At 30.1% G+C, this 15,976-nt stretch overlaps 5 protein-coding genes across 5 annotated transcripts; 4 read left to right on the top strand and 1 right to left on the bottom strand.

Annotated features, from left to right (window-relative positions):
* Positions 1-19: 19 nt before the first annotated feature.
* On the bottom strand, positions 20-2,487 carry OCT59_007818 (uncharacterized protein; the record flags this gene model as incomplete). Its single annotated transcript, XM_066142035.1, has 9 exons — positions 2,164-2,487; positions 2,054-2,079; positions 1,954-1,977; positions 1,851-1,874; positions 1,577-1,759; positions 1,200-1,496; positions 687-1,121; positions 472-596; positions 20-323 (listed from the first exon to the last, which is right to left on the bottom strand). Exons 1-9 carry the CDS (start codon positions 2,477-2,479, stop codon positions 20-22), a joined length of 1,734 nt encoding a protein of 577 aa, XP_065998948.1. The 5' UTR covers positions 2,480-2,487.
* A 4,523-nt stretch (positions 2,488-7,010) lies between these two features.
* Positions 7,011-8,514, top strand: OCT59_007817 (uncharacterized protein; the record flags this gene model as incomplete). Its single annotated transcript, XM_066142034.1, has 7 exons — positions 7,011-7,099; positions 7,184-7,352; positions 7,454-7,497; positions 7,566-7,878; positions 7,951-8,007; positions 8,328-8,404; positions 8,469-8,514. 7 exons carry the CDS (start codon positions 7,011-7,013, stop codon positions 8,512-8,514), a joined length of 795 nt encoding a protein of 264 aa, XP_065998947.1.
* Positions 8,515-10,599: 2,085 nt separating this feature from the next.
* On the top strand, positions 10,600-11,318 carry OCT59_007816 (uncharacterized protein; the record flags this gene model as incomplete). The annotated part of the gene is made up of 3 exons (XM_025310968.2): positions 10,600-10,701; positions 10,802-11,077; positions 11,166-11,318. 3 exons carry the CDS (start codon positions 10,600-10,602, stop codon positions 11,316-11,318), a joined length of 531 nt encoding a protein of 176 aa, XP_025176351.2.
* Positions 11,319-13,309: 1,991 nt separating this feature from the next.
* On the top strand, positions 13,310-13,762 carry OCT59_007815 (uncharacterized protein; the record flags this gene model as incomplete). Its single annotated transcript, XM_066142032.1, has 3 exons — positions 13,310-13,340; positions 13,427-13,442; positions 13,507-13,762. The coding sequence occupies 3 exons, from the start codon at positions 13,310-13,312 to the stop codon at positions 13,760-13,762; spliced, it is 303 nt and encodes a 100-aa protein (XP_065998946.1).
* Positions 13,763-13,864: 102 nt separating this feature from the next.
* On the top strand, positions 13,865-15,052 carry OCT59_007814 (uncharacterized protein; the record flags this gene model as incomplete). The annotated part of the gene is made up of 2 exons (XM_066142031.1): positions 13,865-14,399; positions 14,583-15,052. The coding sequence occupies 2 exons, from the start codon at positions 13,865-13,867 to the stop codon at positions 15,050-15,052; spliced, it is 1,005 nt and encodes a 334-aa protein (XP_065998945.1).
* Positions 15,053-15,976: the final 924 nt, after the last annotated feature.

Raw genomic sequence — 15,976 nt, 5'->3', positions numbered from 1 at the left:
AAATTCACTTATCTAATTATTAAAAAAAAGGGCCATAAAAAGCCATAAAGAGATATTTTATAAAAACAATTGATTTAGTTGTAACTTCTGTATTTTGAGCAATAACTTCCCCATCTTCAAAATTAATAGATTCTTGAAGATTGCTATAACCGAAATGATTTGGTTCATTAGGATTTATCGGTTTAATATAATGTTTAGGAGCGATATCTTCAATACGACCATCTAAATAAGGTTTGACGGTTCGTTGGTCACTAATATAATTTCTAAGAGAAACATCTAAGCTTTCCAACGGGATCACATCAGTAATTGGATATGGAATTATTCTAAAATAGAATTTATCAATTTTGCGCGTAAAAATAAATAAATAAATAAATAAAAAATAAAATTAAAAAATAAAATTAAAATTAAATTCACAGAATATGTATATACTGTATATGTAAAAAATTAGAAAACTAAAAGTTTGATAATTACCCATCACCAGTATTTGAAACAAAATCATTTGTCAAGATTTTATATATACTATTCGAATCAATAAACTCAAATATTCCAGTTTTCGGATTTCTAATTTTAACGTCCGTAACTCTATTATAAATTAACTTAGTAGAATCATATTTAAATCTTATTCCTGAAACTTGAATAAAACTAGTAACAGTCTTATTTGATATTTTATTTTTGTATCTACCAACAACACTTTCTAACATATCCGTAACATTTTGTCCGGTCATTTTAATTTCAACTAGAAAATTTTTAAATGGAAGGACAGTATTGATATCCGCTAAAGTAATATTTCCTTTAAACAGTCCAGCTCTAAGTCCACCCGCATTTACTAAGGCTGCATTACTTTCATTTCTCGATACTAACATTGCATCAGTTACTAAATTTCCTATAGAGCATTCTTCTTGTTGGCAAGTACTCTGAACAAATTCGTCATCTGCTGTTCCTATAACTGTTTTAACATAATCATCGAAAGGTGCACGCCATTTTTCTACAAGATCTAGAACTTTAGAATCTTGAGTAACTGATTGGTCAACTAAAATTGGTCCTCCCGTATAATTTACAACTCTTCCATCTTTGTCGAGAGAAATATCAAGATGACCAATATATTTTCCAGCCCAGAAAGCCTAATGTGAATTAAGTAAGTTCTTTTTTTTTCTAAAAAAAAAAGCTTTACTATTAATAAACTTTTTAAGGCAACTTACTTGAACGACTAAAGTATTTTCACCTTTAGCATTCTCTACAACAGTGGGATATGGACCTGAAATATAATCTGACAAAGTCGTATCATTTGCCAAAAGTGAATGGCTATGTCCACCAACATGAACTGCGACACCATGAGTTCTAGCAGCAAGTTTTCTATCAGGCCCATAACCGTTATGAGAAAGAGTCAAAATTCGTTTAATTCCTTTAGAGTGAAGTTCGTCAACATAATTTTGAACGATTGGAATAGGATCATTGAAGGATAAAGTAGGGCCACTATTTGAGATACCTCCCGTTGTCTAATTGAAGAGAAAGAGTTGGTTTCATATTACAGTATAATTTTAATATCTAGTTACGCTATAAATAAACCGATACTAACTTCAGTAATGTATCCTATAACGGCGAGATCATATTCCTCGAAGATATGATATGGTTTTATGTATTTACCAAGTGTGGGATTCAAAGTTGTGTTGATATTAGCACATACAATTGGCATAGTCAAACGTGAAAAATGATCCGTGAGCACTTCTGGACCATTATCAAATTCATGATTTCCAATAGCCTGAACAAGGGGAAATTAAAATTAAATTAAATACAAGAAATACACAGAAAATAAATACGAATTTATACTATTACAAAAAGATGGTGCTTACTGTAATATTATATTCGAGTAAATTCTATTATTTCGTGATAAGTGTGAGTAGAAGGTTTAAATTTTATTGTAACATGAACGATTACATAGAATAATTTACTCACCAAAACTTTGGAAGCTAACTCTCCCTGAACAGAGAATAAAGAGGAAAAAGAGTGAAAAAAAATCATAAAAAAAAATTGAAAGATTAAGGATCAAACTTACATCATAGTATGTGAAGAACAAAGTTCCTATTTTATATACATATAAAAGAAAAAGATTATTAATTTCGAAATTAGAACCAAATAAAATAGATCCAAAGAAACATTCCTCACCTTGGAATTGATCTCCACCATCTAACAATAATGTATTTTTATTTTCTTTTCTTAACTTGTCAATAATCGTTTTATGTCTAGCGGTACCACCATAACAACTTCTCTTTTCGTATTGTTCTTTAGTACAATTAGTAGCAGCAGAATTTATTTGATCATAACGAGAATGCACATCATTTGTATGAATAATTGTTAAATTAAACAATTCATCTTTTTCGATGAATGAAATTGATGGTGAAAATACATAATAAAATGTAGTAGTGAGGAATGAAACGAAGAACGTGTTTAATATAAGGATTAAAAAAAATAATTTATCCATTATTACATAAAATATTAAAGTGAATTATTGCTACCTGAAAAATTAATTGAGTAAAAAAAAAATTACTCTTTGTGCGAAATTTTTACGGATGATTTTATGATTTCAACATTGTGCAAAGATCAAAATATGAGCACAAATCCGCCAAATTTTAAATTAGAGTTTTATATTACCCTCAAATGGTCAGGACAAGATTGGCGTATTTAACTTAGGAAAAATAATAAAAGGGTTGCGGCTAGCATTTAAAAAAGTTACATACTTGTGTCACACTGTATCGTCGTATTACACGGTATGTAATTATCACATAATATGTGATATCTGCGATATTTTATTACATAAATAATTATACTAAATAAATCATGATCATATGAAATTTAAATTATGAGTATTGTTAATAATATTCTAAATTGAAAATATGGATGGATTAAAGCATCTTAAAAAGAATGCTTAACCAAATATAAATTCTAACTATAGGCAGTGTTGGGCAATTGAACAATTGGACCTGTCCAAAACTTGTCCAAAACCAAAACCTTTTTTTCATTGGACAGGTTTTGGACAGATCACATGACAAAAAATTTAATTTTGGCCAGAATTATGACTAATTTTGGCTAATTTTAATTTTAGTTCAAAAATCTTTAAATATTAATTTTTAATATTATTTTGATTTTACATTAATTTTATTAATTTTTATCATTTAATTAATATTAAATATTTACTTTTTTAACATTTTAACATTATATTTTTATTTTATTTTTAGTTTTAGTTGATGAATATTAGGACTTTTGAGCAGTTTTAAACTGTCCAAAACTATGTCCAAAACTGGTTTTGGATAGTCCAAAATTGTCCAATTAAAAAAACCAATTGGACAAGTCCAAAACCCAACACTGTTATAGGAATCTGTTGTATATTAATAGTTATTTATTTAGTTTTAATAAAAGGAAATCCTATTGGAAAACTGATTTATTATCAGATTATTATTTGTATTTTATTGAGAAAGGTTTATGATATAATTATTTTCTTTATAAAAAGCCATTGTCATAAATTGTTATATAAATTTGTGTTTTTTTTAAGAAAAAAAATAAAAGAAAAAAATGTTAGAATTAAACTTATATTATATAAAAATTTATAACTTATATTATCTTTAAATAATATTATAATATAAGAATCCTTACTTATAGTAAAATATTAATATTGTGATGCAATAGAATCCTACTTACTTATAAGATAGATTACCTTCAAGCTTAAGGTAAAAATCATATATAAAATTTTTTGCAAATCCTACTATAAAAAAAATTTTATATTACATTATTATGATTTTTTTTTCTTTTTAGCTAATTAATTAATAGAATTTAGAAAAAAAACAAGGTAAAATCATTAGTAAAGGGCCAATTTTTCTATGGTAATCTTTATTATAAGTAAGTGGAATTCTATTCTGATGAAGTAATAATAATACTATAAACATTAATACAGATTTTGATTTATAGTTATAATATAAGAATTATTTATTTATACTATTAAGTTTTATAACTATAAATTTATACCTTTACTAAAGGTTGTAGATCTTATCTTCCTATTATATAGTTCAGTTATTTTCATCTAATCTGTTTTCTATTTTTATGTTTCTATTTAATTCTTTTCTATTCTTTTCTATTTTTTTTTACTACTTTTATTAGAAATACTAAAAATACTAAAAATAGTAATTTACAAAGTTTTTCTATAATTTATAGAATTAAAATCAGGCAAAAATTTTGTTCCTAATACTATTTCTAGTTGGATCAAACTAAAACCACTTATATTATCTAAATAGTTTAACTTTTTCTATTAGCAGATAGTTTATTGTTATATTATCTAGACAGTTTATAGTTCTATTATCTACAACTCTATTATTTAAACATTCTGCAATTCTGTTATTTGTAAGATTTATAGTAATTCAACTTTATCATTTAATTTTACCAACCTTTTAGAAAAACCAGTAATTGAAGGTTAGGCTTCAGGTTTAAGTGTTTAACTAAAGCATTTCTTTTCTCCTTTTTTAAGAGTCTATCAAACACCTATTTATATCAATCTTAAAGTTCATTGATTTGAAAAACAGTTTATATTTTTATCACTAACCTCACTAAAACTAAAATTCATCAGTCTTTTTATTCTCTAACAATTTATTAGATGTACTAAGCTGTATTGCAACATTAATTACAACTTGTTCCTACTTGATTTTTTAACATTACAATTAAGTTCTGCAATGAGTTTAACTTTTTCTTTACCATTCTACTCAATTTTGTAAGTCTGGTTTTATTCTTTTCTGTAATCTGCTTAAACTTAAAATTTTTAGCTTTATTTTTGGCCTTAATTTCAGTATTCTCAGCTAAAACTTAATAATGTATTATTTCAATAAATTAAGTTTTGGACAATAATAATTTCATATAAAATGTAATTTATTTAAAATGTATTTTATCCAAGTGGGACTTTAGGTCTCACTTTTTTTATTCATCATACATCTCAAAAAATACTTTTGATACAATGTATAAAATTATTTATTGATGAAATAAATTAATTATATGATTTGGCTTGTAATGACGAACTAATATACAGTGCCCGTATATTGAGTAAGACTTCGTATCTTTTTACATGATTATTTTAATAATCACGTTCCGGGTTGGTTGGGATAGTGGTCGTTATTCTGAAAAAATTAAATATATGAATTACGTGTATTATAAGGTTATTGATTTTAGGAAATCGAAACTTTTGGATGCTAGACAAACAAACTCCTTAATTTTTAGTATCCTTTTAGTACCATACTTCAAGAAGGAAATTTCATTATCTCGACAAGTGTATCGTTTTTGCTCACGATTAATGATGTCCTCAAGTTTTTTGACATCTTTATACTAGCTAGTGCTATGAAACCGATGTTGAGCCCTTGCACCTCTAATGCGATTCGATATTTTTGGAAATTGGAAGATGGCATCAAGCTCTAATCCATTCAAGAAAGAAGGACGATATTCGATCATAGGTTCTTCATAAGAATTTCCTTAGCTATCTGGATGCATCTAGTTTGAAGTTTTGCGATTTTTCTTAGATTCTCTTTCTGCCTGATCCTGTTCTATTTTTAAATCAAGCTCAGTGATCAATACTTCAAGCTCAGATGACATGATAGATGATACTTTTATACACGAAAGAATTATTCAATGTTACGTGGAAAATTTATTAATACACACAAAAATAAATACGGGATTCGGGACTTTGCCCGTAGTACATGACGTCTATGCTAATATACACGATTATTAACTACAGACTATAACCACCTATTTTTTCAAACGATAACCCCTCTTTCTTTCTGGCTCTTCATCCACACACGTAGTCCTATCTTTTAACAAACCTACGATTAAGCCCAAAACCTTTCTCACACTTACGCAGATTAACATACTCTTCGGAATCAATAACCAAGGCCTTCTTAATAAATTCGATTGAATATATAGAAGGAAATGCCAATCCCGACCCGTTGTGACGATACCATAGAGGTAATCAAAATCATCATCACCCCGCTTTCGCTTCCTCTTATTAGTCTCATATGCGCTCTGAAGCTGTTTGATATTTTGTACGAAGCCCACGGGAACCTTATGCTGTTTATCCTCCGTAATGCAAATAAGGTCCTCAGCTTCCTACCCACATATTGCATAGTCTGTGTTAGTGTATGTTAACTTAATTGCGAACGACTAGAACTGACAGGATCGGGGTACACGTTAAGGATCCCATTTAGTTTATATATATAATATGAAAGGTGAGTTGAAAGGTGTGGTTGTACTTATAACTAATAAAGTGGAATACTGCATTTTATATTAAGTTTCGTGTAGTCTATGTACACAGTGAAATTCGATATAATGGAACCATCCGTTCCATTAGTAAAATTTGTCAAAAATCCGCTATATCAAGAATTCCGTTATATCGAGGGTAAATTAATTATACGTTATGATAATCCGTTCCAGACCCCAATTCGATATATCATTTATGATCCGGTATATCGAATTTCTGTGTAGGGAACTATTTTTATTTTTATTTTTAAAATCCATGTGAACTCTGTGTAGGGAACTAGGGAAGGTTAATTTTAACGAACTATTTAATCACGTCATCACGTGATAATAACATCAGTCCAATTTTGTATATGTATCATAGACTCCGGTTTTTTTTTGGGTGTACCGGTGTACCTTTCTCCCGCTCATTTTAATTTTTTCCAATCAAAGGTGGCAACACCCTGTCTCTGTAAGGGTCAGACGTGTTTTGGTTTACAGTCTAGTAAATGGCTTTCGATCCTAGTATGTAGGGTTCGGTCATTTGTATTGTAACTAGGTTCATTTTGTGAATTAAAAATAAAAATAATTTTTTTTTTTTTGGACTCCGGCGGTGTTCTCAGAACTCTATTTCATTTTTACCACCAAGGTGACATCGCCCCTGTAGCGGTTTACAAAACCTCTTTAACATTAAACGCGAAATTCATGGCAAGGGAAACAATAAAGCTTATAACTTAAAACTAGAAGAGCGTATGGATAAACCCAAAATTGAATCCGGATTTGAGTGTTCTGCAAAACGCGTTGATCTAGTGCCAAAAACTGTTGTTAACGTTACTCTAAAGTCTGTTGGGAAAAATTCAATTCCAAATAAAATAAACCAGATAATCAACAGAAGTTAATTGTCAAATCTGGAACTCAAACACAGCCAAAAATCCGAATTATCAATTTATGATGAAGCCGCTGGCAAATCAACGAAATCACAAATTCTTAGTAACGTTTCAAAAAGAATAGAGCCTAGAGTGTGGCGTTTGAAATGGGGAACCCTCTTGGTGAAGGGCGTTTCGGTCGTGTTTATATGGCAAGAGAAAAGACAAGTAAGAAAATTGTTGTTATCAAAGTAATATTTAAAAAGAATTTCGGGAAAATAATATGGTATCCTAATTTCTTACGCTTATATGGATATTTTCACGATAAGCATCGTGTATTTTTGGTGTTGGAATATGCCGAAAATGGAGAATTGTATAAGCATCTTCAAAAAGATGGGCCTTTTACAGAACATAAAGCAGCAAGTTATATATCTCAGATAGCAGATGCTCTTGTCTATCTTCAAAAGAAAAAGTCATTCATCGAGATACGAAGCCAGAAAATATATTATTGTCAAGTGATGATAAGATAAAGATTTTGGATTTCGGATGGGTGATTCATACACCAGACGCAAGTCAGAGACGTATGACATTCTGTGGTACGCCTGATTACTTGGCACCTGAAATGATCAAAGACACGGGTTATGACCAAAAGATAGATTCGTGGACGCTTGGAGTGTTGTGTTATGAATTTTTGGTTGGGGAACCTCCTTCTATGGTTGAAGACTTATGTGAAACTTATAAAAAAATTGCCATGGTAGATTATAAAATACCAAATATTATGAAATTTTTGAAAAAAAAAATTTAATTTTTTATAAAGTTATGTTAGTATAGCATTTCCATTAACTATATTGATAAATACAAGAATAAATTATGGTTGAATAAGGTAAATATTATCCTAACTAGTGTTCGCAGGGCTAGGTTCAGAATTGGAATCAAATATAAATCTTCCAGGTGCTGGCTCTATAGCCGCATTAAGTAATCTCTACATAGACTGAGTAATTAACTGTATTAAAGTCTCATAAGTCTGCGTTTAACAAGTTGAATTAATAAAATGGCTAATAAAAAGTAAAACTCAATAGATTTAATTACCTCATCACGATGAAAAAGATTAGAAAAAAACGCTAAATAGTTTGGTTATTTTAGCTGTGAATATAACTAATAGAATCGTAATTAATTTTGATTACGAACCTCTTGCTTTGTTAGAATCTGCAACCATTCCGCGTTTCGATCTTTTTTTTAATAATCCTTGAGCAGTCATCATCACTTCGCCATTATTCAGAGTATCACGTTATTAAAATCATATGCCATGAATGTAGTACAACTTTATAAGAGTTATTACTTTAGTGTTGTAGAAGAATTGGCCGCAGTTACTGAATCACAGTCTCACTAAAAAATGAAATTGTTCATTTATGAAATAAATTAGAACGTACACTTTTGTATGCCTACACTGTTGATGACATTTGTACCAACTCTAATCTCTACTATACTTAAGGATGCAAAAATATAACAAAAATACGGTTTTCATATGGTTGTTATCATGGTAGTTAACTTAAATTTCGGAAATTTCGGCCACATGTATAACGTCAATTTACACTAATTTCGAAGTTCTCGTTCACTAATGAAAATTTCGGTTTAATGCTTTTTTTTTTGCTTTAGCTCCAATTTACAGGAATATATAAATGAAGGGATGAAACCCTCTATATTTCCAATATGACTGGTAAGCCCGTTAATTATTATCAGTTTTGAATGCAAACTACATTAAATTATCTGTGAAATCAACCATTCCTGACAAGTGAATTCCTATTATGAACGATCTATCTCACTACATGATTGAGGATGACATCTTTGATAATAATAGGTAAGTAATACTAAATATGTTCTCGATTTTTCAGTCACAGGTGAAACAATGTATTTTTTTAGGTTATATAAAGAAATGTGTGATTTATCAATTTATTAAAATTTAATTCAACTACTTTATAAAGCAAAAAATAATAAGTTTTATAATTATAATGTGATGACTAGCAACAAAAGCATAAACAGTAAGAGATCTCTTTTGTGGAAATTATGAAAAAAAAATGTTGAACAAGTAAATTATTGCCGATTAACCGATAGTAAAAATCTAGTGTCTTCAGTAAAATCAGATTTTCTCACTCCCACCTTAAAAACAACATACGCCCTCCCAATTGGTACAGGGTTGTTGACAGTTTGAGGTAAATTGGCACATATGGAACTGGGAGCATGAAAGCCGTTCGGGATAAGATTGTTGATAAAAATATTATCTCGAACATAATACATTTCCTGTGAATTTTTAAAATGGAATATACAGCGACTATCCTGGTTTCTGCGCGTTATAAGTGGCAAATACATCCATCTATTGATTATAATTAATTAATCCGTAGTTCGTAACCCATGTTGAGTTAGGAGTTTTAACCAACACTGTATCAGTTTCATGGAAATCTGCCTGGTATATTTTTTGATTTCATTATTAGTTGCGTTTGGAAAAAGAGTTTTAACCATTTCTTCAACGGTCTGAAATGATTCAGCCCTGGAATATTAGAAATTATTAAAATATTGTTCAAACTTCAAATATTGATTATTTGAAAAATGGATTTTTACCTTCGTAATCTTTCTTTTTAAACATTCTATGTTGAGAAGTGAGTAAAGTGGATACCTTATTTATCATCATTTTATTTAATATTAAATTTTTGTCGGATCGATTTATTGTTAAATTTAATTGTATTTATTTATTTATATGTTACGTGGAAGGTGTTGAGTGGAGTACAGTGCTAAAAAAGGTGTTGATTACAATTACGCTAATAATACATTGTACTCAATAGTGCATATGTAAACCTTTTAAGTATGTGGAGTACGCAATATAAGAATTTTATTATTTAGCTAAAATTTCAATTTTTTATTATTATTGTTATATTTCGTATTCAAAATCTTCCATTCATACATCTTTGCAAGTTAGTATTCATTAAAAACGCGAAGAAAAGCAAAATATTCAGCTCAATAATTTATAAAGAACGACATTTCAAGCTTTAATAAACATAAGGTATTATTACAATTTGTATTATTAACAATTCAATTACGATATGAATATATATTTACGTACAGATTTAGGACTAATAGAATGGCTATATAAATTTGGTCAAACGGGGAGTGTTAGATGGGAATTAGATGATAACTTATATTTTTTAATTCTAAAATTGCGTTAATAAAATTTAAATATATATATATTAGTATATTGGTAAAAGAAACTAACAAGGAGATACAAGAGGCGATGGAAATTGTGAAATTACCGGCGTTAAAAAAAGAGTTGATAAGTTGTAAGAATGTCATAGCGGAAGTCAAAATTAATTTAAATAATTTGATTATAGACGAATTCAGTTTACGTTGGAATTATATACCTATAGAAGGGGCGTTCAGGCGTTGGTTTAAAGAATTGACGTACAATACTACAAAAATTGACATAATGATGTTAGATTATGTTAAAGAGTGTTTTATAGAGTCAGGTGGCTCGAATTTGCTGATTGATTGGAAAGAATCTTTCGCGTTAATTAATAACGAAGTTAAGGTTTCAAGAAATTCTACAAATAGAATAGACGCTTCATTAAGATGTTTTAGAGTAAAAAACTTTTTAAGGTTCTTCCAACATATGAAATTTTGTGGACAAGAAGAGTTTGGGGTATTCCGAACAAGAAATGTCCACGTTGTACTGTACTATAGAAGAAGAAGCATGGGATCATATTTGGGTATGTCCAAAAAATAAAGAAGATCAATTAGAGTTCGAGATATTTAAGAGTAGTATTGATAAAGTTCTGGGTGAACGCGTTGGAGAATGGGAGAAGAACAAGTTGATGAATTTTAAAGAAAAGATGTTAGACGTAGCAAGTGATAAATCATTGATAATGGTGCAAGAAGGAATTTTAAGAGAACTGACAAGAGGGTTGGTAAAAAATGATGGAAATTATGCAAAAAGAAAGATGATAAATCAATAATCAAAGAATATTCGATGAATATTTAATAAATATACAAAAGAAAGTATGGAATGAACGATGCTTCGAGACGATAGAATTGGAAAAGCAACTGGGAATTTTCAAAGATCTAAAAAGGAAAAAGAAAAGAACAGAAAAGAGCGACGAAGATTTGGTAGATCAATTAGAAAATAACGAAAACGAGAAAAAAAAATAAAAAAATTAAAAATGTGATAAAAATGGATTTAGAAGGAAAATTTAAAGATGACGTATTTAGATTAGGAAAAACAAATAGAAGTTCTTGGGGTAACAAAGTTATTAGTAGTAAATACTTAATTTTTTGCCTGAATAGGCACGAAAGTTAAAAGAAAGTAGCTTTGCAAACTTTGATACGTTCATATCTTAATTGCTGCATCTAAACGAGTGAGAAATCTCACATCGCACAGAGTTACTACGATTTATTTTTTTTTCCGGTCTGTGTTGCACACAAAAAGCCACATTAGTCAAATTCGGTCATTCGTACGATATGACTGAAAAATTACGTAACGTAATTCACCTTTTTTTAATAAATACCCTGAGAATTCGTCGGAGAATCAAAAATCTAATAAAACCAAAACCATTGATAAATTACTTTTTTAATTTATTTATAGCGATAAAAATATTTTTCTTTTGCAACCTCTCTGTTAGTTTCCCCATCAGTTTCCCCATCAGTTTTTTAAGTTAGGTAAGCTGAATAGTTTTGAAAGCATATAGAGTAGTTTTTCTACTTTATATACAAGCAGTAGCTCTCTTCTTTATTATTTGAAAGTTTTTTTAACATTCTGTACTATCTAGGGTGTGGGGGTCCAAACTGGTTGGTTACACAATATAATTTCGTATTACCAAACTGTCCCACTACCGTCACCCCTGAATTTTATTATTTTAATATATCCAAGACAACATTCCAAGCCTAAAACTTTTGACACACAACGTTTCTAAAAGCCGATGTTCGAGAGTAGATTAGTGAGCATAGCGGACATGCTCATAGGTCTCAAAAATTGGCAGGGTAAGTTTTCATATATTTATTTATTTATAGTTCGATTACTCTGTTATAGGGTTTTACGTGCCGGGAGTGCACGTTTGGCTCTAAGTATCTTATGTATTAGGAACCTAACTCTTTTTCTTAATAAAGATGCGTTACAGTTTTAAAAAAAAAAAAAATGTGACGGTTGTGATGAATATTTTTACTGTTACGTGGATAGTAAAATTTTTGATGGGAAAATGGGTTAGGTCGGGTACCTGATCCAACCTGTAATATTTGGGTCAGATTATCAAATTCATGAGTTAAGCTGGCAGATATAAGATGGTTTTATACATATACAGTATTTCAGTATTTGAAATTTAAATTAGCATATTAAAATGACTATCATGCAATATAATCTGGTAAATTATAAATTTGGCTCGAGTTAATATATATTCTTACCGCAAACTATAATTATCCGATTATTTACATGGATAAACGGATAAGCTGGATAATATCAATAATATCAGATAATATAAAACCATCCTATTCAGTTTAATGGATTGGATCAAGACAATTACCCGATTTAAGTCATCTAACCAAATATATCCTAATTATTTTTATTATGCTACGTGTAATCACATTTGTAATCAATTCTCTAAAAAAATAATATTTCTACAAAGTTCTGTCTAATTATTAATACAGTCAAACCGGCAAATCGATCACGTGCCAATGATTTTTTTTTTGATGTCATGACGTTATGATTCCAATTTTTTTTTGCGAACAAACAAATGGCTGACATAACACTATTTTGTCTTATTCAAGGAAACGCAAACGCACTTCCTCAAGCTTTTTCCTTAAGTATTAACAGAAATGAAGATATTGGCCAACTAAAGAAAGCTATTAAAGCGAAAAAAATATCTGATTTTAAATTCTTTGATGCGAATAGGCTTCGGATATGGAAGGTTCAAATTTGCGCTGATAATGATAAGGAGCTAAGTGAACTTACACTCCATAACAATGAACAACTCCTCGCAAAAATGAAGGTTAATAGTTATTTCACCGACAAGCCACTCGACAATCACATTCACATTGTTGTCAAACCACTTGAGCTGATACATATTAGTCTTAAGCTTGTACTTGAAGCGGGACTTTTGAGAGAAGGAGGGAGTGTAGAATACCTAGGCAGATATCGTATCTATAGAGCAATGTTACATGAGAGATATCTTTGTACTGAAGGTGAAAAATATTTTTCATTTACGGAATTTATACAAGTAGCAAGGAAATTAAAACCTGACGAAACACCTACTCCTTACGATTTTCAGAACCTAAAAATCAACGGTATGACTTATCAGGAAGTCCGAGATAAGATCTATAAGTTTGTTTCTTATATGTATGAAGATAGTCTCTTCGTTGATCATTTTTCAATTCCTTGGGATGATGATCTTGAGAATCGCCTCCGCCAGTTACATTCGGAGAAAGACGTCGTGGACATATTCTGGGATCGAAGTCTTAAAGAAGACGATACAACTTGGCGTGTATACGTGGTTTTTCGTGATATTCCTTACCTACGCAAAAGGACTGAGACTGTCATGGAAGATCAAATGATTCGTTTCATAACAGTAGAGGAAGGGTTTGCTAATGCTAAAATTCAACAATGAAGTCTTCACGATTCGCAGTCTACCTTAAAAGAGATCCCAAAAAAATTGCAGAAGGCTTTTGATGAAGCCTTAGATAATGAGCTGGGGCAATCTTTCTGTGAAATGCATTATAATCTGGTCGGCGTGAGCACCGGTTATAAGCGAATTCAAGGCAAGCTTACTGAAATCCCTGCTATCATATTATATGTTCGCCAGAAGGGCATTCTGCGCCGTGAGTGTGACAAATTCCTGGATGAAATTCGTGAGTATCCAGTAGACGTTGTTGAGGCTTATTTTGCAATTCCTTATGGTTATGGTGTTACTTCTTGCCAAGCTTATCAGAAGGATGTTGGTTTAAGGTCAAGTATAGGAATAACTGAATCTCAGGGAACGTCTGGAACTCTCAGCGCTGTCGTGCGTGATAAAAAATCAGGACAAATGGGCATCCTTTCATGTGAGCATGTATGTAAGTTTTGTGAATCGAGTACTGGAATAGGTACTGTAATCCATCAGCCTTCGCATAAAGATCTAGATAATTTGATACAGTCATTTGTTGAATTGGAAGATAAAAATCTGGCATTCAAAAAAATTTCAGAAGATTCACGTAATATGATTAATAATGACAGGCAGAATTTGGCTATAACATGCTATGAATGTGGTATGCGAAGCAACTTCTTCTCTAAAGTACATCAGAAGAACTTTGGCGTTGATACTGCATTTTGTATTTTCAATAACTTCAATCATAAATTATGCTCAAACCAATTTGCAATTTCCCAAGATCTCTTCAAAAAGGCAAATCTTCCTGGAAATACCTAACTAAATGGCTTTTATACATACGAAGAATTTAAAAATTTTGATGATGAATTTGGTGTCTTTAAAGTAGGAAGAGCTACGGGCCTTACTCTTGGAAAATATCTTCTTATTGACTCTGCTATTTCCATTGATCTAACAAACGAAAGCATAAAATTTGCAAAATTTGCAGAAGAGCAGGGAGAGCAAGGCCAAATTCCTCTCCATAATAGCTATCACAAAGAAATATTCATCGGATACATGAAGTCACCATTGATCCAAGAAATTGATAAAAAGTGTCAGAAATGTTATCCTACCGTATGGTTTGATCAACAATTAGTATTTAAATTCAATTGTGAAGACTTTGAGCCTGAAGATTCGGGAGCGAGTGTTGCAGACAAAAAAGGAAGAGCTCTTGGTATCCTTCATGCGGCATGGGTTACAGAAAATTTCAGATACGCCATTGCCTCTCTTTACTTTGCTGTTTTTGAGACACTTGATGTAGTAGAAATTATGGAATAACCGCCTGTAACCAAAATATTCTTGATATTTTGGTGATTTGTGATACTCTACACATATTTACCAGCTCCAATATTCCAAATCGGTAAAATATGGTAAATAAAATTTATTTGCTATTATCCTGTACCCGTTTAGAAAGAACATTAAAATATTTTAACTTCAAATATGGCAAGAATTAAAATTTTAATATTTTTATATTTTAACATCGTATTTTATTATAAAGTTTTAATAAACAAATACAAAAATGCAAAAAAAATTTTACAGAAACTTTAAACTAAAATACTTTTATTTACTTAAGTTAATTAAATAAATTTAATGTCTAATATTCCTACACCTGCTGAACAATTCAGTTTAGTTAATAAAGAGCTGAAATTATTCATAAAATAAAAAGTATATACGTACACAGTAAATTGAAACAATATCTTGATAATGTTATCACTAATTTAGTTTGGAGTGATAACTAATTAGGATACAAATAAAGTAGTATTGTACATGGGACATTGTATGTCTGGCGATTTTTTTGTGTCAAATAATCCATGTCTGCGTCTATAGCCTGAATACAGACAAGCTGTTAACCCAACTTTAAAAAACTTTTGACTGGAATAAACAAGAAAAACGGCTGGCAATAATGTCCCAGACATGAAATTATACTGTAGCGGATATGAACCAGACTGTCCAGTCCCATGACAACATTGCTCATAAGTATAGTTATATACCATTTTATTCTAAAAAAAACTCCATAACAGATAAAACCAACATATAATTTACATAATTCTATATGGGATACTTATAAAAAAATGACAAGTATTAATTGTTTTTTCAAATTGTTTTTTCAAATTTAACCTACATCTCATTTTTATTTTTCCCTATAAAAATTCCATATTTTTTCTGTAAAGGGCTCATATTTCCGGAATTAGTAACCTTATA

The sequence above is a fragment of the Rhizophagus irregularis genome, chromosome 16, assembly GCF_026210795.1.
Source record: "Rhizophagus irregularis chromosome 16, complete sequence".
Lineage (NCBI taxonomy): Eukaryota > Fungi > Glomeromycota > Glomeromycetes > Glomerales > Glomeraceae > Rhizophagus > Rhizophagus irregularis.
Note: the sequence above shows the minus strand (reverse complement) of the source record. Positions and strands in the feature narration are given on the sequence as shown.